Below are 22,658 nucleotides of genomic sequence, written 5' to 3'. Positions count from 1 at the left end.
CAAGATAAATATTTCACCCAGAATTACGTTTCTGATATTTGCAATACCACCTGCTGTGCAGACAAAAGCTCAAAACATAAATGACCAGCTTCGTTCAGCCTCTTCTGCCTGGCAAACTACCACACAGACAAAATTAATTTTTGTCATCCCACCTGTCTGTCTACTTCTATTCTGGAGGCCTTAAAAAGGAAATCATAAGATCTCCTAAAGCTGACTCTTACAGCAGGAAATCACGGGGCTAGTCAATAGACAAACTCCAAGTCTCTCTAGTTGGTTATCTAGGATGTTGCAGAAAATAAATCTTTCCAGTAATTGTTCCCTCTGTTAGATTTGTGCAGTTCTTCATGAGACTGGGATGTGGCAAGGGGGTGCCAGACCCCAGGAGCCAGCCTGTGCTGCTGCAGTATTCACTCAACGGGGGCCTCACGTGGAGCCTTCTCCAGGAGTTCCTCTTCAGTAACTCCAGCAACGTGGGACGATACATTGCCCTGGAAATTCCCTTGAAGGCCCGTTCCAGCTCCACTCGGCTTCGCTGGTGGCAGCCATCCGAGAACGGGCATTTCTACAGTCCCTGGGTAATCGACCAGGTAAGGAAACCTCTGGGTTGTTTTTTTTAATACAACTTTAGGCTGTTTTCAGTCTTAATATTTCCCGTTTGTTTGTGTATGTCATTTCACTGGGTCAAGCAAGAATGCTTTGTATAAAGATATTCCAGAATTATAGTAATCTAGCAAAATAATAGAGCACAATTACTGTTTGCTAATCTTGTGTTTTTAAAGCACCCTTCCATGCAGGGTACTGAACTCCCATTTTGGAGCTAGGGAAGTCTTTTATACATGGGTAGAGCCTCAGGTTCACATTGCAGAAGGCCTTACCATGCAACATGCAAGTCTGAGTTTAAACTTCAAAAAACTTCATTTAAAATCTATCCAAATATGTAATTGGCTTGGTAGAATGTAATAGAAAAAAAATATAGAAAAATGTCAATCTATATCCATCTTCTAAATTTGAAAACAAGGTTTTGTTTCATATTTGGGATTTGCTTCTATAAAGATTATTGTGTTGCTTTGTATGACTTGGTATAAATTTCAAGAAACCCCACTAAAGTGATTGCTCTCTAAGTCGTGTTATTGGGCTCTCCAAGTTCAACTTGCTTCAATATTTATGAATGTTTTTTTAAAGGAAATAGTTCAGGTCCTTAGGAGAAAGCCAGAAACTGAACTCCCAGCCATGTTTAATGACGTGGTTACAAAATTTTACTTCCCATCCCTGCATTTAAAAATCAAAAAATCCTCATTCTTTCATTCCTATGATCTTCATTGAATGTAGTTATATTAGTTCAGAACAATCAGAAACTGAATTCAGAGTAACAAATGAAGATTAATTCTACCTTGCTTGCTGATGAATAGTAAAATGCTGACGTCTTACAGTCAATGGCAAAACAGAGCCTACTTCCCCAGTTCTATCAGCAGATGCAATCTGATAGTAGTGCACCAGATTATAGTAGAGCTGAACAGTCAGTAGGAAAAAAGACAGTGTAATCACTTTGCGCCTACCAACATTTATTTTTGTGAGCAGTTTTACTTCATCCAGGATGGAGTTCACCTCCCTAAACTTTAGATTTGTATAGCTGAGCTGATCTCCTTAGGACACCTTTATAGGAAAAATATATTCCCCTTCCTCATAACCTAAACTCTTTACAAAGTAAATTTGTCTATTTTGGACCAGCAGAATATATATGTATAGATCGGTAAATCTCTTCCTCCTCCAGGATGCTATGTCACGTGTATATTTGTGAAGACTTCTAGACATTTTTTTCTTTTCAATAACAATTCCTTTCCTAATATTTCAGATTCTTATTGGAGGAAACATCTCTGGCAATACAGTATTAGAAGATGATTTCACCACACTGGATAGTAGAAAGTGGCTACTCCATCCTGGTGGAACAAAGATGCCAGTCTGTGGCTCTACTGGGGATGCTCTAGTGTTCATTGAGAAAGCTAGCACCCGCTATGTCGTCACCACTGACATTGTTGTCAACGAAGACTCTTTCTTGCAAATAGATTTTGCAGCATCCTGCTCTGTCACAGACTCCTGTTATGGTAATCACTTCGTAGTAATTCCTGCCCTTCCCCTTCCTCTCCTGTACAGGAAAGTTCACTTGTTTTCTGGTTCCATTATTCATCATAATGAGAACTGAGAAACAAAAGCAAGCTGCATGTTTCTGTTAGGAATTGTAATACCATCTTTTTTATTCTAGGGGTCTGAAGTCTAAGATAAACTAAAGTACATTATTCCCTCTGAGCACTTAAGTTGCGATTCAGTTCATTTAAGAAAAAACTAACAGCTGTCTTTCTTACTCAAATCCATTTACCAGTATATGGTATCCACTGCTTGGGGTGATCTTGTGGTTCTAATAACAAGCAGCTGCGTGTTTTCAGGATATGTTTCTTGCTTTGTGGTTTTGCATTTTTCGTGAAGTAAGTCTCAGTTCAGACCTCACTTGCACCTGTATAACTAAGAAATCATTTATATCAGCATATATCTGGCACACACTAAGTCAGCATCAACTGCAAAAATTTGTATCATCCATATGAAATAATAAACGTGTATATATGTATGTATGTATGCATGTATAAATGCATGCATAAATATATGCACATATATGTGTATATATACATATACACATAATGATGCAATTTTTAATTACCTAGCTTCCTTTTTTCCCATATGATGTGTATTCAGTGCAGAGCATGCTTTTATATGTGTATATGTATATATACACACATACACATATACACATATAAACAAAAACATGCTCTGCACTCAATATGTATCACACAGAAATTAAAAATTGGTTCATTATGTGAATTTTAAGATGCACAAGAAATAAGTCTTCCTAGCTTTTGAATGCTTGTTTGTACATCTTAAATTACATTCTTTTAGCATAGGGGTTTGGGGTATAGATTTTTTTTTATGAGGAGGAGAATACAATCTGTTGCAGCATGTAGCATGTGTTAATTCACTGAGCTGCTGAATATTCTCTAGAATTCTGCATAAAAATGTGTCCTGTTCTTATCTCAACCCACAAGTTTTACTTTTTTTTCCCTGATTCTCTCCCCCATCCCACTGGGTGGGGGGGAGTGAGTGAGCAGCTGTGTGGAGCTTAGTTGCTGGCTGGGGTTAAACCACGACAAAATGGAAGAAGATTTTACATGAAGTCCCAGAGTGGCTTCTCTGATTTTGCTGTTCTGAAGCCAGTGGAAGTAACTGAGATATCTTATTCACATGCTTAACAATATTTTTTTCCTTTTGTTATTAAAAAGACTGCGGCATCCTAAGGTCTTCTCTGCTAAGTTTAAAGGTGTTTTGGCAGCTTAGCTATATACTAGCAAAGAAACAGGTCATTCTTTTTTTGTTTCTTTGTCTACTAAACTTACCATTATCTTAACTTAGCATTAAATTAGGCAGGACACTACCTAATCATGCTTCCAGTCATGATGAGCAAAGCATTTCATTTTGGTGACAGAGATTTAACACTAAAAACTCACTTACCCTTGTTTGTAACCACTTCTCCTTGTATTTCTATAGCACTGTCTTCTGTGCGTAGACATCAGGTAGGACTGATTGGGTGATTAAGGGTCATTCTCTGTGCATGAGGGTAGAAGAAATGGGTCTGTAGTAATCTAAAAAGATAGCAGATTTATCACCCCTGTCAGTGCAACCACGCTCCATGTTTTACACAGCCAGAATGCCTGGCAGCTGGAACATTTACTTCAAGTTACAGTTCTGTGCCTATTATTATTTACTTTTTAATGGCTGTATAAAAGTTTAACTTGAAGTACTTAGTGAGCTTGACTAACCTTCATTTTTCATAATAAAAGTTTATAAGCTGTAAACATCAAAACAATGAAATTGCTGATTTTTGCTGAGAAATTAATACATTAGTTCAATATGGCTAGACTGTGTTTGAATGAAAAAAAGCTCACTGACTAACAAACTCAATTTAAAATTGTTTATGCTGGATAATGAAATGAGCTGATCTGGAGGGGGATGGAAGAGTGAGTAAACCATCTTGTGACAGAGCCAAAAGTTTTAATTTGAGTGTTGTTCTGCCTTACACAACAATTACATCCAGCTGAATCTCATCCTTCAGCCTGAAAAACAAAAAAAGTTGCTGGTCATGATGCTGTCACATCACTGTCTTGCACACTGCAGCTACAGAAATTGGCTTGACTTAACCCTGGCAACTTGACAGATGACTTTGTCTTTGCACCTGCAGTCCCTTGAGTTTGGTGGATGCGGAGGGGTACTGCAGCCTTCTTGTGAGCTATACCTGCTCAGCAACATGTAACATATCCAGCACTGCCACCGAAGGGGGTAGCTTTGTGCTACTGACAAAAGGGTTTGAAAAGTTTTGAGTGGTTATTTTGTCAGCATAGACTTGGGACTAATGCTCTCTGGGGTTACCAGTTTATTGTAGACCTATGGATGTAAGTCTCTAAATTAAGTAACTAACCATATTTCCACCCTTAGCTATTGAACTGGAATATTCAGTGGACCTTGGGCTGACCTGGCACCCGATTTTGAGAGATTGTCTTCCCACTAATGTGGAATGCAACAAGTACCATCTCCAGAGGATTCTCATTTCGGACACTTTCAACAAATGGACCCGGGTTACTTTGCCTCTGCCTCCCTATACTAGGTATCTCCCTCTGGTTTTCTGCAGAATAAATCTAAATGCATAACTGTGTATTGAGGCATGATACATTACAGTGTTAAAATAATTGTACCTTGCCATTTTTGTTTGGTCCACGTATATAGCAACAAGTAAGTATAAATAAATGAAGCCCCATCCTGCTTTGCATAAAAATTGCAAAGCTACTACGTGCATTTACTTTTCTTAGTTATTTAAAGATAGGAAATTCTTGTCTGTCTTGTCCTGGGGAGGGATGAGGGAACTTTTTAAAGAATCTCATGTTATCATCAGCCTCACTAAATTCTGGTTGTTTTGGTAGCTAATTGGACTGGCTGAATCCCCACTGCACCCTGTGCTTGGTGTTGTTGGCTATGAGCTGGTGTTTTAAATCTAGCACTTTCCAGGCTTCTTGTTTTTCTGTGCATTCCTTGTATCCTTTGCGTCTCTCTCAGCTTTGATGCTTCCGTCATTGTTTTTACACATGCCCCATTTTCACCTTCTCTTCCTTTTCCTACATTCTTTTGTCTTTGAGGGAAGGAAAATTGTGGGATTTGTTGGGAGGTTGCAGTGAAAGGAGCTGTTTGGGACTGACAGTGCTATTGAGAGTGCTGCCATGCTGTTCCCTCCAGTGCCCTGAAAACTGCTGGATTTTTGTTTTGTTTGTCAAAAAGATCCATCTAGGGACAACTGGGTAGTTCAGCCTTCCAGTTTGCATCCTTCTTGATGTGCTGTTTTGCAGTGATAGCTGTGACTGTTCTCCATGCAGTCATACCTGATAAAGCCAGCGTAGAGCTAGCCCAAATTAAAGCCCTACAAACACAGGTAGCGTGGACATTAGGCTCTCAGAACTTGACTCTACAGCTTTGCTCCTGTTGCTGAGCGCAAGCTCCTCCCATAGGCATAGATTGAGCTAACTGCAGGCACAGAAGTACCACAGCACAGGCAGAGCCTATGCCTGTTTGAGAAGGTTGTTATGAAAGATTCTAGCTAATGCACATGCAAGTTTGGAAACAGAGACCTTTATTCTTTAGCAATTGTGCTGAGAGCGCCTATATAGTTGCCACACATTTTTAAACTAGTAGTGCAAAAGCCCATGTTCTATTACTAATCATTTGGGGCATCTAGACACTTCCCTATCTTCAGTGCAATGCTTCATGTCAATAGTGCTTTTTTAGGACTTCTTCCCAGCATTGATCTCCTCTGCTTCCTCTTTTGTACTGCTTTACTATATATTGTCTGTAAAATCCATTACCCCAACAGTTCTTGTATAAAGTCTGTAAATTTCTGTCCAGGAGGGGCTTTCAGGGGCTGAATAGGATAAATCAGGACTGGGGTTGATGTTCCAAACCAATTGAATTTGGACGTGAAAGGAATCCACCACCCAAGATAAACTCAGGTTTATGAATAACTGTGATTTTAAGACTGAAAAGTTTTTTGAGCAGTATATGTCAAAAGAAGTCTGATGCCCTACTGAGGCAAAGATTGTTCTTCTGTCCAATCCAATAACTGTATTTGTTGCCTCAAGTAATACCATTTCCCAAAGATACTAAGATAGGGGTTGCATAAGAGAGGTTATTACAACCTTAGCTCACAAGCAAGGGGGACGTTAAGCTTTAGAATATGGAATAGTGCAGCTAATAGGCCCTTTAGTCTAGATGCAATATAATTTTTATGCTACTTTATTATTTCAAGCTGTATAATAGCAGTGTGTGTCTCCAATTGTTTGTTCCTGTAAGTTTTAGGGACATGCAGGCTACGTAGTCAAGAGCTTGGCCTGGCACACAGCACCCATACTTAACGTAGCCTTTTAGGGCTCATGTACCCCAGAGTGCTATCTAACCTCTGGCCTGTAGAAGGAAATGAACACTTAGTTTTAACTTACTCAGAGCTGAGTTTAAAATGCAAATGCAAATACAAAGCTTCTCCCAGGAGCATCAGCTCCATAAATTGTTAGTGAAGCACCAAATCTAAAGCAGGCAGTGTAAGATACAGGTGCTTGTCTTTATTCCTAAAGGACTTTGTCACAGTTTATGGATTTCTTTTAAAAATGCTATTTGGTGAACATCTAGACAGCACAGCAGTAGATTTCTCTTTGGATAAACTTGTTATTCATTCACCTCGTGTAACATGTTTGTAAAGAAATAATTCATAGGATAACATTGACCTTACCGTAAAAGGTGTATTTTTACACTGAATAAATTTTGGGAATTTTGCTGTTTATTTGTTTTGGTGTTTACAATAATTGTGACTTCTCTTTGAGTTTCAAAAGAGGACTACAAAAAGTTCAAGGCTGCCATCTAGTGCTATACAGCAAAACATGGACTAGGTTGAATTTAAAATGGGACTTTTGATAAGTTACAGAAATGCATGTACTCGCAGCTATTCAAATATAGATATCTACTGCTGCGTGAGCTGAATAGCTATGTGGTGTCCCCTAACTGTTTTGTCTAGGTTTTCATCGTCTATCTTGGGAGCTGAGACACTTAATTCACATATAGCTACATCAAAGCAAGGTGTTTGAATAGGGAGCTAAGCCCCCTTTAATCAACAAAATGAAAATTATTTACTGAAAGGAGCCAGGATCACACCATAGATAATTTCTTAACATTCCGAGCCAAGCCCTGGATGGAGGGGAGGGAGGAAACTGCAAAACCAAGGTCATGCCGCAAGTCCTGCACAGGCACTCTCACCTGTCCCCTGTAGATTTATAAATGGCAGCATCTTGCCTAGGAGCCAACGCACTCCCTAGAGCTGCTCTTACCTAAGTGTAGCTAGGAGAACTCATAGAGAAAAAGTTGGGTTAGTGTGTTGACTTGAACTGAAGCAATAAAACTCAGGCTCAGGATGAAACTTGGAGGATTTGGGTGATTCTGGCTTGATCCAGCTCCCAGCCATCCTTCAAGTTTGGATTTGTGCTGGGACGTGGTTACGACTGGTCTGAGCTTCCCTTTGGGCACACCACCTTCTTCCTACTCTCTTCTCCACTGCACCAACCACAGCCCACTTGCTTTGCTCTCACCAGTGATCCCTTTCCCACCTCCTGCACTTTCAGCATGCTACCGAGCACCTGTGCTTTGTCCTGCTCTCAAAATCTGGGCACCCTGTTCTTGGCTTTTCAGGGACCTTGTCATTGTCAGGAATCAGCCCTGGGTTGTGTTGATACCAAACAAATCTTCCAGGAGCAGTCTATCCTCAAGACTGACGTTTCCTTTCAGTCAAAATAAAGATTAGCTTAGCTAGAAATACGACCTTTCTGTTTTTCTTTCTCTCCCAAAGGTCTCAAGCAACTCGTTTCCGCTGGCACCAGCCTGCTCCTTTCGATAAGCAGCAAACGTGGGCAATTGATAACATCTACATTGGGGATGGTTGCATAGACATGTGCAGTGGCCATGGGAAGTGCACACAAGACAGCTGTGTGTGAGTGCCATTTATTCCTTGTCCTGCCCAGCGCTGTAGCATTTCACTCCTCCTGCCATGTTAATGAACTTGCGGGAAAGACTTTGATACAATTTTTAAAAGGAAGGTTGATTTTGCTGTTAAAACTGAGCAGGGCACTGGGGCCACTTGGGAATAGAAATAACTAGAGGAAGGGTAGGTGCAGGGGTTGGCTCTGCCAGACCTCTGCCTGTTCGCGCTTCATAGGTGATGCTGGCTGGTCCTTTCCTCAGTGGCAATGCATCGCCTCTGCTGTTGCCTATGCTGCATCTTGGCTTCCCTCCCACCAGGTAGGGAGAAGGGACCCCTTGAGTCTGCACACCCCTCTAGGGATATACAGTCCTGGAGCTTCCCAGAAGATGTCATCCTTATTCCCAAGAGGTTTCACACTGTGTCCCTGTGCCCTCGTCCTGGTGCTGGGTGCAGAGGACCTGGGCTGGAGGTGGGACACGTCCACTAAGCAGAACAATGTACACCAGTTCTTCACAGGGCCAGATTTTGCCTTGGGACTGGTGTTGGCTTGATGGCCTGATGCCTCTGCTCCATGGTAGGGTTTGCCAGTGGAGGCAGACTGGCTTGATCCTCAAACTGTCTGTATAACAGCCCACATAGAGCCCTGCAAAGCTAACAAACAACAACCAGATCTCCCCAGATTTGTCTGTCTGGCAACAGAGAAATACCTTCCAGATGGATGTATTGCTTTTTTCCAGCCACAAATGGCAACAGAAATGGGAGAATGGTTGTATAATTGTGCTGTGACTGTGTTTGTTAGAAATACATTCCACTGCAGAATAGACATATTATTGTGTTGTCCTCTATCCTGACAGCACTGAAGTACCAAGGCACGATCTCCCTGGTGGAATCTGCATAGTAGCAGAACACATTTCCATGCTGTTATCCAATCTTTGACACAAAATAAGAAGGTTTTTCAGAGGAGAAAAAAAAGGGGAACTATATAAAGAAACAACAGGAAAGTACCCATCCACTAAAATTTTACAGAAACTTACTTAAAATTTAACATTAGCAGAACATTGTTAGGCTTGGCACATTCTTTTAGGTTTATCTATTCAAGTACAATGTATTTTACTGATTTTACTCTGTGCTGTATTAGCAGCTTGAATGATATGTAATACTAGCCTTCCTAAAGTCATTTTTGTTTCATATTAACTACAAAAAGTGGCAGATGTTTGAAACCCCCATATACCAGTTGTGCACTAGTAAATGATGCAGACTGCCTCTGCGCGGAATAAGACGGCACCTTAATGTGGAATAACATGGCACTGATTAAACCTCCATGCAGAGCCTTTGCCAGCTGAATTTTGCATTTGTTTTCCTCTGCAGCTGCGATGAACACTGGGGTGGGCTGTACTGTGACGAGCCAGAGACCCCCCTTCCGACACAACTGAAAGATAACTTCAATCGCTCGCCATCGAACCAGAACTGGCTGACAGTGAATGGGGGCAAACTGAGCACAGTCTGCGGGGCGGTAGCCTCTGGGATGGCTCTTCACTTCAGCGGGGTGTGTGCTCAGCACGGGGGCCAACTCACTCCATTTGATAGTATAAATGGGACTGATTTAAAAAGTTAAATAAATAGCAAGGTGTTAAAAAACATCAGCATAACATATTTAACATACAAAAAAAGTTTATATCCTTTGCCTAGCTGAAGGTCAAAGTCAGACAGGTCCTACAGAGCAGGGCCAGCAAGAAAAAAAGGTATGCTTGTAGATCTCTTCCATGCACATTTATAACTAGTTTCAAACTGATGCAAGTTTTCTAAAATAAACTAACAGACACATTACGTTTCCATTTCCTTCCAGTAGGACTAAGTAGGCACCACTAACTAACTGACTAAGCAATGAAGCAATGTGAAATATATAAGGGATTATGGAACAACACACATATTAAAATTGCTGTGCCATTTGATGGTTTGCATAAATTGAGCCATTAGCACATAATCAGTGATTCATTAATTCTGTGTGGAAAACCTTGTGTTTTACACTGGAGGCATGGATTTTTTTAACTCTTGTATTCAGAAGAAAGGTGAATACAATTCTTGATACTGAATGTTGTAAAGCCGTAGGTACAAGTAGCAATGTGTATGAATACACAACAGGAATTTTTAAGATGGAACATAACTGAAATTATGTCCTCAGGGAAGAACATTTATTGTTCTGTTGTAGCTTTACCTTGGTTATAATTAGTATAATTTTGTACAATTTTGAAGGTTTTACAACATGAAGTCGTATTAATAGTGACTGCATAGTCTAACACTTTTTATGTTTGTAAGTTTTGCCAGCCAAAACCAGCCAACATATTTTTTCATTGCTTTTAAGGGTTGCAGCCGTATGTTAGTTACAGTGGACTTGAACCTCACCAGTGCAGAATTCATCCAGTTTTATTTCATGTATGGATGTCTGATAACTCCTAACAACCGCAACCAAGGAGTGCTGCTGGAGTATTCTGTGAATGGTGGAATCACCTGGAGCCTCTTAATGGAAATTTTCTATGATCAGTTCAGCAAGCCCGGGTTTGTAGTTACCTCCTTCTGCCTATATAATTTCCTGTACTAAAGGAAGGTGGCCTTGAATGTTTCGTAAGAACCTGTGGGACATATTAGTGCTGTGGTTTGGATGTCAGATCTTTGAGAGTTCAGCCTGTCCAGTTCTTGTGGACATTCTCCTTCTTAACACTTCCCTTAATTAGGACCTTATGGTCATACCCTGCTAGTCTAGACCATTGCATTTGGTCCCGTAAGTACCGTTGGAGCACATGAGGTCGCTCAAACCATGCCACAGTCTGGCTGCTGGCCCTTCCCACCTTGCTCTGAGCCCCTGTCCCAGGGATGACATTGGGAGTGATCAGGAAGGTTTTTGTTTCAGCAATTTCCCATAGGGGAATATAGGCTAGATCACCCAGTCTTTTCCTTCTTTCCCAACTTCCACATACTCTAAGAAACAACAGGAGTGGACCTGGTCAAAGCACCTGGCACAGAGCATTGAAAAGAAGTGTCCTCCTCTTGTGGCTTTCCTACAACTAATTTCCACTTTTTATTTCAGCTTTGTGAACATCCTCCTTCCCTATGATGCCAAAACCATTGGGACGCGCTTCCGCTGGTGGCAGCCTAAACACGATGGCCTGGATCAGAACGACTGGGCTATCGACAACGTGTTGATCTCCGGCTCAGCTGACCAGAGGACGGTGATGCTCGACACATTCAGCAGTGCTCCCCTGCCACAGCATGAACGCTCCCCCGCCGATGCAGGGCCCACCGGGAGGATCGCCTTTGACATGATCATGGAAGACAAAACTACAGGTAAAGGTTTCACGTGGATCTAAGTTAAAAAGCAAGAAGTCAGTGCAGCAATTTCCAAATCTTGCTGAGCCTCTGAATCTTTGTCTGACTGTGATGGATATCACAGACAATACCATCGCTATAGGGGGTCTTGTCTTTTGTTTTTAGTTCACAAAATGCAAAGTGAAAAGATGTAATGTAACTTTTCTTTTTTTACTGCATGAATTTACTTAGAAGATTAATTTCTCTTCAAAGAAAAAAAAGAGGATTAAAAAGTGCCAGGTTATTCTAAGCAGATTTCTTAACCTGAGTATCTGTTTCCTATTTCCTAACTTTTTTAAACATTCTTTAGGGAAGTTGTTACATTTTAGAACTAAATTTTGTAAAGGATGTATTTCTAGATGTTTACAAGGTTTAACGGCTAACAATGCTGGGGTATGCTTTGTGCAGACATGTAGGCAGCACCCATTAAAAAGTTCTCCCATAATGTACAGTGCAACAGAAGTTTATGTTTTGAGTAAATCTCAGATCCTTACTTCTTGAACATTAAAAAAATAATGCTATAATGCCTATGTAAGAGAGTAGTAAGAAGTGCTTTGAGCAATTAATGTGATAAATGTAATAAATATGTACATGGGAATGATGGGGTACTGACATTCTCAGGAGCAGTACGAAATAATTCTCACATAGGCTGAAAAATAAAGCCATGAATCACCTTTAGTGGTTAACACTACTCCCTGTTTTCTTTAATTTATATTGTCATTGTATATTACTGACATTGCCATTTATTTTCAAGTGAATGAACACTGGTTATTCCATGATGATTGCTCAATTGAGAGGTTTTGTGATTCTCCTGATGGTGTCATGATCTGTGGGAGCCATGATGGCAGAGAGGTCTACGCAGTCACGCACGACCTGACTCCTACAGAGGGCTGGATTATGCAGTTCAAGGTAAAATCTCTGTCTGCAATATAATTATTCAAAACCACATTTTTCTCCACATCTAAGTAGATTTTTCAGGAAGTAGGATGACGTATAGGTCTATGCATGAACCGTTCCCTGCAGGGAAAAGTGTTACTATTAGGCCATCCTCATTTTTCTCACCTACTCTGTGTTGGTCAGCTTTAATACCACAGGCTGTTCTCAGAGGTGACACAGACTTCTCTTCCAGCACAGCAGTTGTATGGACATCATGTAATGTGGATATTAGACATATACAAGGTGCCTGTTTTGTTACAGCTGCTTGGTGAATGAAAAGCAGCTCCAAAGTAGTCCACACCACTCCTAGGCTGTCATGCATTCACATCAAACCTGCACCCAAACTGCCCTTCATACAGCCCTTTACCTAAATTAAAGAAATAACCCATCAATGTATGGAAGTTGTAAGAGCTCGTTGCACATCTGTCCCATAAAGACAGTCCACCTAATATAATCGAGCTGGGTGCCCTCCTCCGAAATACTCAAATCTTAGGTTGTGGGGAGGGGACATTAACTTTATTAATTATGGTGTACTGAGGTATAAGGCACAAGCATCAAAACCTGGAAATCCAGAAATGTGAGCTAGCTAGAAGAAAATGAAACTCAGGATAAAGTGCCTGTTCTCAGTCTTGGGGATATTGATGAGGTCTGCAGATGATTCGTACCATACAAGCACTGTTACTGCCATCACTTCAAGCAAAATTCTGCAGTCAGTTTTCAGGTTCAAACATTTTTTTAAACCCTAACCACCACCACAATTAATTCTAATTTACTTATGCTCTCTTCCTTATTAGGTTTCTGTTGGATGTAAAACCTCAGAGAAACTTGCACAAAATCAGGTCCATGTGCAGTATTCCACTGACTTTGGCGTTAGCTGGAGTTACTTAGTACCTCAGTGTTTACCAGCTGATCCAAAATGTTCTGGAAGTGTTTCACAGCCATCTGTCTTCTTTCCCACAAAAGGATGGAAAAGAGTTACTTACTCACTGCCTGAAAACCTTGTGGGCAAGTAAGTATGAATTCAGTAGTCATTTTGTCTTGGATTCAGTACCTTCTGGAAAACACAACAGGGGATACATCTGCCTATTCATTTTCTTTCAAGGAAAGAGCAGACTAGCAGCGTTCACATTCATTTTGTATGCTGCATAATTTTATTTTCTGTCAGCCAAGATTGACCGTGACTCTTGGTCTGAACAACCAGCAGTTATCCTTGCTTCTCTGCAGTCTGCTCCTGTATAGCATGTTCTGCTCTGTTCAGACAGCTGCGGTCACTTAAAGAGTAGATTTATGACCTTACTGAGTGGAAAAGTTACCCTTATTGTCTGCAGTAGTCCGCACATATGCAAACCATTTGTCTTTTTCTGTAAAAGTAAAATATTTTATATTCTTTGAGTAATCTACTCAGGAAGTATAACCAAAATTGAAATTCTCTTGCAAGAAGCTGGAATAGCTTTTTCCAGCTTCAGCAGTGTCTGGAATCCATCCATAGATCACAGTTAGTACACACGTGAAGAAGAAGATACAGATACGTATAAAATCAATTTCAACAGATACTGCCAGATATTACTTGTGGAAGCTTGGAGCATAGTACAGTCATAAGCATATTGTGTTTCACCCACCTTTTTTCAATTGAGCAAAGTTGTTTTATACATATGTCTTGTTTTTCTTCATTCCTTTATATCTAGTCCCGTGAGGTTTCGGTTCTACCAGAAATACTCAGATATGCAGTGGGCCATTGATAATTTCTATCTGGGCCCTGGTTGTCTGGAAAACTGTAGAGGTCATGGAGACTGCCTGAATGAGCAATGCATCTGTGATCCTGGGTATTCGGGTCCAAACTGCTATCTGACACAAACATTGAAGGTAATTTTACTGCATGTTTTAAAGAGTGAATTTTGCCATGTGTTTGGCTGAGAAAGAGAGAGAGAGGAGAGATCGATCCCACTGGAAATTTAGCTTTGATTCCTGTCAGCCTAAAGATACTCAAATCCATTTTCAGCCCTTTTATCATTTTTAAACAAAACTATTACTGCAGTATCGAAGGACGGGTTTGTTCCTTTGCAAGTAACACTGCCCGAAAAAACTGCGATAAAGTTCACTGTTCATCCTTAGATCATCATTATATGATCTAAATCACGCTTGCACATATGATTATATTTGATCAAGACCTGTAGAAAGATTGTCTTTATTATGAAAGAGCTTACTGAAGTAAATAATACAAGAAAATGACATAAAATTACATAAAATTAATTCACCTAGCTACTAGTAGTGTTACCCTATAACAAGTGAGTGAAATCTAGTTAGATATTGCTAATTTAAAAGTTAAAATATTTTTAAAACTTAACATATTAGAAAAGAATATGTAAGGAACCCCAAATTAGTTTAAAATGCAGTGTTTACCATCTCATTTTTTCTACATCAGATAAGAACAGAATAGGTATGCGCTCCACAGAAACAAAAGGTTAAGCAGCATTCTGTCTAAAGAGAATGTAACTATTTAACTTTTCATTTATCATGTCATTTGAATTATTATAACCTTCTGTTTTTCATCTGAGATACTAATTACATGGACAAATATTATCTGTTTGCAATTTTTAATTAGTAATGTATTCTTCATATTAAGGACATTTGGGATAAAATGCTAGCAATTCTAGGGGAGTTTTACTACTATCTCCTTAAAGCAAGGATTTCACTCATGGCATTGCTTTTACTGCATACCTGGAGGTAAGTGGAAATCAGAGATATATTCTAGATGGGTTTCTCTGCAAATATTTGTGCATACAGTAGCATAAATGCATATTCACTACAATAACCCTAAAATTTCATTGCAGTACTGGTTTTGCTGGGGGAAAAAATATAGAATAGCAGTTTCTCCCACACATACTAGATATGTACTGGAGTGGTGTTACATACTCTTAAATAACCACAGTTATGAATAAGACCCATTGTGGTGGTTGACCCTGGCTGGATGCCAGGTGCCCACCAAAGCTGCTCGATCACTCCCCTCCTCAGCTGGACAGGGCAGAGAAAATATAACAAATGGCTCATGGGTCAAGATAAGGACAGGGAGAGATCACTCACCAATTACTGTCACGGGCAAAACAGACTTGACTTGGGGAAATTAGTTTAATTTATTACCAATCAAATCAGAGTCGGGTAATGAGAAATAAAACCAAATCTTAAAACACCTTCCCTCCACCCCTCCATTCTTCTCAGGCACAACTCCACGCCCAATTTTCTCTACCTCCCCCTCTCCAGCAGCACAGGGGGATGGGGGATGGGGGTTGGGGTCAGTTCATCACACGTTATCTCTGCCGCTCCTTCCTCCTCAGGGGGAGGACTCCTCACTCTTCCCCTGCTCCACTGTGGGGTCCCTCCCATGGGACACAGTCCTCCACAAACTTCTCCAACGTGGGTCCTTCTCATGGGCTGCAGTCCTTCACAAAGTGCTCCAATGTGGGTCCTTCCCACGGGCTGCAGTCCTTCATGAACTGCTCCAGTGTGGGTCCCTTCCATGGGCTGCAGTCCTTCAGGCACACACTGCTCCAGCGTGGGTCCCCCGCAGGGTCACAAGTCCTGCCAGCAAATCTGTCCCAGCGTGGGCTCCTCTCTCCATGGGGCCACAGGTCCTGCCAGGAGCCTGCTCCAGTGCAGGCTTCCCACGGGGTCACAGCCTCCTTCGGGCACCCACCTGCTCCAGCGTGGGGTCCTCCCCGGGCTGCAGGTGGAGATCTGCTCCCCCGTGGACCTCCCTGGGCTGCAGGGGGACAGCCCGCCTCACCATGGTCTACCCCACGGGCTGCAGGGGAATCTCTGCTCCGGCGCCTGGAGCACCTCCTCCTCCTCCTTCTTCACTGACCTGGGGGTCTGCAGGGCTGTTGCTCTTACATGTTCTCACTTCTCTCTCTGGCTGCCATTTCTGTGCCCACTGCAACTTTTTTCCCTTTCTTAAATCTGTTCTCCCAGAGGTGCTACCACCGTCACTGATGGGCTCGGCCTTGGCCAGCTGCGGGTCTGTATTGGAGCCGGCTGGCATTGGCTCTGTCAGACATCAGGGAAGCTTCTAGCAGCTTCTCACAGAAGCCACCCCTGTAGCCTCCCGGCTACCAAAACCTTGCTGCGCAAATGTGATATACCCATTCATTTGCACATGTAAGTTTTAGTGTGCTGGATTACCTCCCAAGTATTTTAAAATTTAGCCCTAACTTATTTTCACATTTAGCCAATACAGTTCAAGTGGCTAAATATTCAGCCAAAAGTGATTATGTTCAGTCACTCTGAAAAAAATTTTTTACAGTGTTCATGAGCCCTTCGAACATGTTTAGGTCAGTTCCAGCTGTGGTCATCAGAAAGGCTTAAGATCATAATTACCTGTGCTTTATGTTAAACACCTTACTTACAGACTTTCCTGAAAGAGCGCTTTGACAATGAAGAAATTAAACCAGATCTATGGATGTCCTTAGAAGGTGGAAATACATGTACTGAGTGTGGGATTCTCGCAGAAGATACAACTCTGTATTTTGGAGGTGCGACTGTGAGGCAGGCTGTCACTCAAGATCTGGACCTGCGGGGAGCAAAGTAGGTCATGTTTCCATGTCATTTTAATGGGGAACTCTGTTAAACGCTGACGAAGTAGCAGGCGACATAGCTTGTAGCTCAGAGAATTCCTAGGACACCACAATCATAGCACTATCTCAGGTAGACACTAAGGAGATTATGATTGTCAAGGCAATGATGCTTTCAGATGAGTCACAGAGAGCAAGGCTCACCCTAGCACAGTGGGAAGGGTCTGCAATGTCCAGGTGAAGCAGCAGGTCCCCCTTCCCAGGAATGTCCTAGGGTCAGCAATGCCTGTCCTGCAAAGTGGCGAGATACTGCAGTCTCCTGGGCATTGCTGTCTCCACTCCTGGTGTCACCAGCTGTGTCTCTGTTGTGGTTTAACCCCAGCCAGCAGCTAAGCACCACACAGCCGCTCACTTCCTCCCCACCCAGCGGGATGGGGGAGAGAATCGGGGGAAAAAAGCAAAACTCGTGGGTTGAGATAAGAACAGTTTAATAGAACAAAAAGGAAGAAAATAATGATAATAATAACAATAATAAAATTACAATAATAAAAGAATTGGAATATACAAAACAAGTGATGCACTATGCAATTGCTCACCACCCACCAACCGAAGCCCAGTCAGTTCCCGAGCAGTGATCTGCCCCTCCCAGCCAAGTCCCCCCAGTTTATATACTGGGCATGACATCACATGGTATGGAATATCCCTTTGAACCAGTTTGGGTGAGCTGTCCTGGCTGTGTCCCCTCCCAACTTCTTGTGCCCCTCCAGCCTTCTTGCTGGCTGGGCATGAGAAGCTGAAAAATCCTGGACTTAGGCTAAACACTACTTAGCAACAACTGAAAACATCAGTGTGTTATCAACATTCTTCTCCTACTAAATCCAAAACATAACACTATACCAGCTACTAGAAAGAAAATTAACTCTATCCCAGCTGAAACCAGGACAGTCTCCCACTGAGTTCAGAACATAACCTCTGCCGGTTGTCCTCTCTTGGATGCCCGTACAAGACCCACTCCACTCACGTGCTGTAGAAAAGGATGACTTAACTGGAGAGCAGTGGGATTATGTCAGTTTAGACAAGCTAAGGACATGATGTAGAAGACAACCTCAACATCATTTACCTTGACTGTATGGCTTTAATGAAGCCACACACTCTCACTTCTGTAATTCAGCAAGAGTTCGCTGAATCACACAACCTTTCAGGAAGGAAGGGGCCTTGGGGAGTCTCTAGTCCAACCACACGCTCAAAGCCAGGTCAACACTGAATTCAGACCACATTGCTCAGGGCTTTGTCCCATTGGGTCTTGAAAAAACTCCAAGGACGGAGATCCTACAGTCTCTCTGGACAGCTTGTTCCGGTGTTGAGTTACTCTCACAGTGATTTCCGTGCCCCCCCCCCCCCCCCCCCCCCCCGTTATATCCAATCAGAACCTCCCTTTTTTCGATGTGTGACCGCTGTCTCCCAGTCCCAGCCATCTTCTCCAGGCTGAACCAGCCCTGGTCCCTCAGCCTCTCCTCACAGGGCACATGCTCCAGCCCCAACCATGCCAGTGGCTTCCACTGACCTTGCCTCAGTGTATCGACTTCTTTTATGTCCTTCATTGATATAAGGGCACCTTGTTAACTCACGTTGAGCTCCCTTTCCACCAGGACTCCCAGGGAACCGTTAGCAAAGTGGCTCCCAGTCAGTCAGTCCCCAGGCGGTACCATTGCAAGGAGTTAGTCCCTCCCCAGGGCAGGACTTTGCTGAATTTCATGAGGTTCCCATGAGAATTACTAGGCCATGTTTTTAGGAACCCTTGTTCTACTTGTACATTGATGTTACTTGCTTAAAAATGCTGGCATTTTGAACATTTATAGCACATCTGCTAGCAGAATGCAAACTTCTCGATTTCTGCAGATCTTTAACAGATGTAAATGTATACATTTACTCTTAGGTTTCTACAGTACTGGGGCAGAATTGGGAGTGAAAACAACATGACAACATGCCACAGACCAACTTGCAGAAAGGAGGGAGTGCTGCTAGACTATTCCATTGATGGAGGCAAGTACATCCTGTAGTTTCAGCTAAGCTACAGCCTTGTTCTGTATTCAAGCACCATCAATATCTGAGAGGTTGTCAGACACATCCAAAATAATAAGATAATTTTTAATTGTAAAGTTATTTTTGTCCTTGTGAAGTTTTTTCCCCATCTAAAATTTCCATCTATTGCTCAGGAGTTTTCCATAATACTCCTGCCTGATTTCAGTAATCGGTGGCTTCCAGCCAATTTGATTCCTTTATACGCTTACAAGATTGCTCTTGCAATGAGTAACAGTTGCCAGCCACCCTTAGAAGTTAAGATTTGTCTATCAGAAGACCATAGCTATTATTTTTTATTTCCTATTGTCTTCCTTTAATCTTTTAGAAGATTCTACCATACACTTGTTTTTATTACTAAACCTGCATCTTTTCATTCTAGGGATATCCTGGACTTTGCTTCATGAGATGGATTATCAAAAATACATCTCAGTCAGGCATGACTACATCCTCCTCCCCGAACACGCTCTGACCAATACAACCCGCTTGCGCTGGTGGCAGCCTTTTACCATCAGCAACGGGATTGTGGTTTCAGGCCCTGACCGGGCGCAGTGGGCGCTGGATAACATCCTGATCGGAGGAGCAGAGATCAACCCCAGCCAGCTGGTAGACACGTTTGATGACGGTAAGACAGGCTGTGACAGCTAATCTGTTGTCTGGCATTATCTTATCTAAGATAAGCCCTGTGAGCTTGCAAGCACACTTCTTTTTTTTAACTCTGCAAATTTTTCATTTTGTAGACTAATGCTGTTTATATGCTATTCTTCATGCTAGTAATAGTGGTGTGTAAATATATATATACATGAATACTCAGATATGTATGTGTGTATATATATGTATATACGTATAAGAAAAGCAAAAATTTTTCTTTCAGTCCAACTCATTTCATTTAAAATCCTGGTAGTAAAGCTTTATTTAATCATATTTTTTAAAAGTACTATTATTTTAACATTTTAATTGCCTCTCTAGAGCTGATGTTTTTATTATGTCTGTTAGTAGCTTGCTTACTGTGTGTCATGACAGGTAGCATATATTTAGTGTATATATCACTAAAGTACTGTATCTAGTGATTCTATGGATTCATTACTAAGCCTTGATGTTTACCGAGACAATGCAGTAATTGTATTTAACTCATCTTAATAGAAGGCACCTCTCATGAAGAAAACTGGAGTTTTTACCCTAATGCAGTCAGGACTGCAGGGTTCTGTGGAAATCCATCATTCCATCTCTACTGGCCAAATAAGAAAAAAGACAAAACACACAACATCCTGTCCTCCAGGGAGCTCATTATACAGCCAGGATACATGATGCAGTTTAAAGTAAGAAATGTTCTCTCTCTCTCCAAAGTAAACTATGCAATGAAAAATCATCAAATGTGTCTCCAGAAATTATTCTTCTTCCAACTAGAATGCCCTATTGGATGAATAATTAATAATGACTTTTTATTAGAATTTAAAGAAAATTCTGAAGTGTAGGTAATGAGAACCAGAAAGATTGCATGAATGTTAAATGTCAAATTATTCTGACTTTCTGTATGCTTTGGGGGTTACTGAGAGGGATTGGAAGTCTCATCCCTTTTTCTTGAAATTACTGGATCATCAGATACAGTAGGAATTATTTTCTAAGGTGAGAATACACACCATGCAATGTATGCCATTTTCCTCTAATTTGTGAATAAGCAGAAACGGCAAGGTAGAAGCAGGCTGGAGAAGAGTGGCATATGGAAAATACAAAAGTGCTCTAGCAGAAGTACCCCTTCTACTTACTTGTGTCATGGCAAATGACCTAAATAATCAGAGAAACATTTCTGAATATTTTACTTTGTTTTACGGTAGAATTCTGCTTAGGGCCAAAGGCAACATGTACTTGTTGTACAGATATGTTCTAAGGCCTTCCCCAAGCACCATGTCTTAAATAAGCCAGAAACTAATAGGAAAGCAGGGTTATCAAAATAGTCATCCATTTTCTTGTTATGTTTTTTTTCTTGCTTTTCTGTTTGACAAGACAGTTCCAGAATTTTCCATCTTCTACTAATCAATTTTTTTCACCTTTTCTCAACATTGTTGTCTATTTTATATTGACTAGGATAATCCCTAAAGCACTGCTTCTCCCACTCACACAGCATGCCACCTTCAAAGACATTATATAAAAAAAGGAATCTGACATGCTTTTTACTACTGAATGCCAAGACCCCCCCCAAGCTGCTTATTTTGCCCAGCCTGTCATATTTTTCCTCTATTTTAAGGCCAAGATTATAATAACCAATCAGCATTTAGTAGTTCATATTACTAAAATCTCATTGCAAAGTTTTTCTCTCCTGACTCTCTCTTCCTTTTTCTTCACCAGGCACAACAAAGATTTTATTTCTAAACTAAGAACTCAGCTCTTGTGCATGGCTGCCATTTGGTTTTGAAGCTCTTAAAATTTAGCTTTTTGTTATCTATTCAGTACAGTACATTGGGTACTGTTATCTTTCCACTCTAATATGACACAAATATATTTATTGTTTTAAATATTCAGAATAATTCTATTCTTAAATTGGATTGACTGAAGTTTATATCCACATGTTTATCATTATGAGTTATAAATTTCATAGGTAATTAATACATAGTTAGGTACTTCACTTTCTGAAATGCCAAGGAACTATCACATCTTTGTGTTTCAGAAACAATGTTTGTTTAGATATTTAATTTGAACTTTAGAAACGTAGTGTTAGGTTTCTATTTGAAAATAACAGTAGCAATGAAGTAAAATTCATTAAGTAAAAGCAGTGTCTGAAGTACTGGGTCTTTTGTTTTCCATCCATTTTTGATGGATTTTGTCCAAGATCTAAGTTGGCAATCTCTTCTATACACCCTGTAAAGAAAAAAATAAGGAGAGCAAGATTTCATTATATATCACATTAAATGTCTACCTGACTTGCTATAGCAGCCGATTTTATTTGTGCTATAGATCGTGGTTGGCTGTGAGGCAACTTCTTGTGGGGACCTCCACTCTGTGATGCTGGAGTATACAAAGGATGCCAGGTAAATGACAGCAGAATCCATAGACCTAAAAGAAACCCACAGTATAATAGTAAAAACCTAGAGAGCTTTTATTTATTAAAGCAATTACTTTGCTATTCATCTTGTAGCAGGATCTCAACAAAGCCTGTGTGCAAGCACTGGGATTTGTCTACATAACTCCTGTAAATTCTCTGTATAATTTTTCCCAGATGTTGACAGATTCATGGCATTGAGCTTGCAGTTACAGTCACGGGCATGCGCCTGTTAAAAATGTGCTTGCAGAAAACCACATCCACAGGAAACTGTTGGTTTAGTATGATACAGGACTATATATTTAGGACCAAGCTGTAATGAAATGGGAGTTACTTAACTCCGAATTGGTCTTTAACTAGAAGACAATTAATAACACTGTCTCCTGTGCTGTAGTATAGTAGTGCATTATAATTTGTAAAAGTGAAGGTATATTCTGTGCTCAAATAACTGTGGATGAACATGGAGCAAATTCTGTTGGGACTCTTCTGAACACTGTAAGAGGGAGACTAAGGAGCAGATTCCTAAATAAATCCTTCTGTCATGCCAGCCCAGAGGAGCTCTGGGTTGGAC

The 22,658-nt window shown here is 41.0% G+C and overlaps 1 protein-coding gene across 2 annotated transcripts in view; it reads left to right on the top strand.

The window, feature by feature from the left end:
• RELN (reelin) overlaps nucleotides 1–22,658 on the top strand; it is a 305,081-nt gene that overhangs the window by 267,250 nt on the left and 15,173 nt on the right. For both annotated transcript variants that reach the window (XM_030014298.1, XM_030014297.2), the window contains exons 44-58: nucleotides 329–587; nucleotides 1,853–2,102; nucleotides 4,537–4,705; nucleotides 7,976–8,116; nucleotides 9,476–9,653; nucleotides 10,470–10,663; nucleotides 11,193–11,449; nucleotides 12,225–12,379; nucleotides 13,201–13,415; nucleotides 14,092–14,269; nucleotides 16,809–16,984; nucleotides 18,908–19,014; nucleotides 19,433–19,675; nucleotides 20,194–20,369; nucleotides 22,003–22,076. In XM_030014298.1, the coding sequence (XP_029870158.1) occupies nucleotides 329–587; nucleotides 1,853–2,102; nucleotides 4,537–4,705; nucleotides 7,976–8,116; nucleotides 9,476–9,653; nucleotides 10,470–10,663; nucleotides 11,193–11,449; nucleotides 12,225–12,379; nucleotides 13,201–13,415; nucleotides 14,092–14,269; nucleotides 16,809–16,984; nucleotides 18,908–19,014; nucleotides 19,433–19,675; nucleotides 20,194–20,369; nucleotides 22,003–22,076 (2,772 nt within the window). The remainder of the gene's footprint in view (nucleotides 1–328; nucleotides 588–1,852; nucleotides 2,103–4,536; nucleotides 4,706–7,975; nucleotides 8,117–9,475; nucleotides 9,654–10,469; nucleotides 10,664–11,192; nucleotides 11,450–12,224; nucleotides 12,380–13,200; nucleotides 13,416–14,091; nucleotides 14,270–16,808; nucleotides 16,985–18,907; nucleotides 19,015–19,432; nucleotides 19,676–20,193; nucleotides 20,370–22,002; nucleotides 22,077–22,658) is intronic.

This window comes from Aquila chrysaetos, chromosome 5 (assembly GCF_900496995.4).
Source record: "Aquila chrysaetos chrysaetos chromosome 5, bAquChr1.4, whole genome shotgun sequence".
Taxonomy (NCBI): Eukaryota; Metazoa; Chordata; class Aves; order Accipitriformes; family Accipitridae; genus Aquila; species Aquila chrysaetos.
This window is presented reverse-complemented; position numbering and strand designations above follow the sequence as displayed.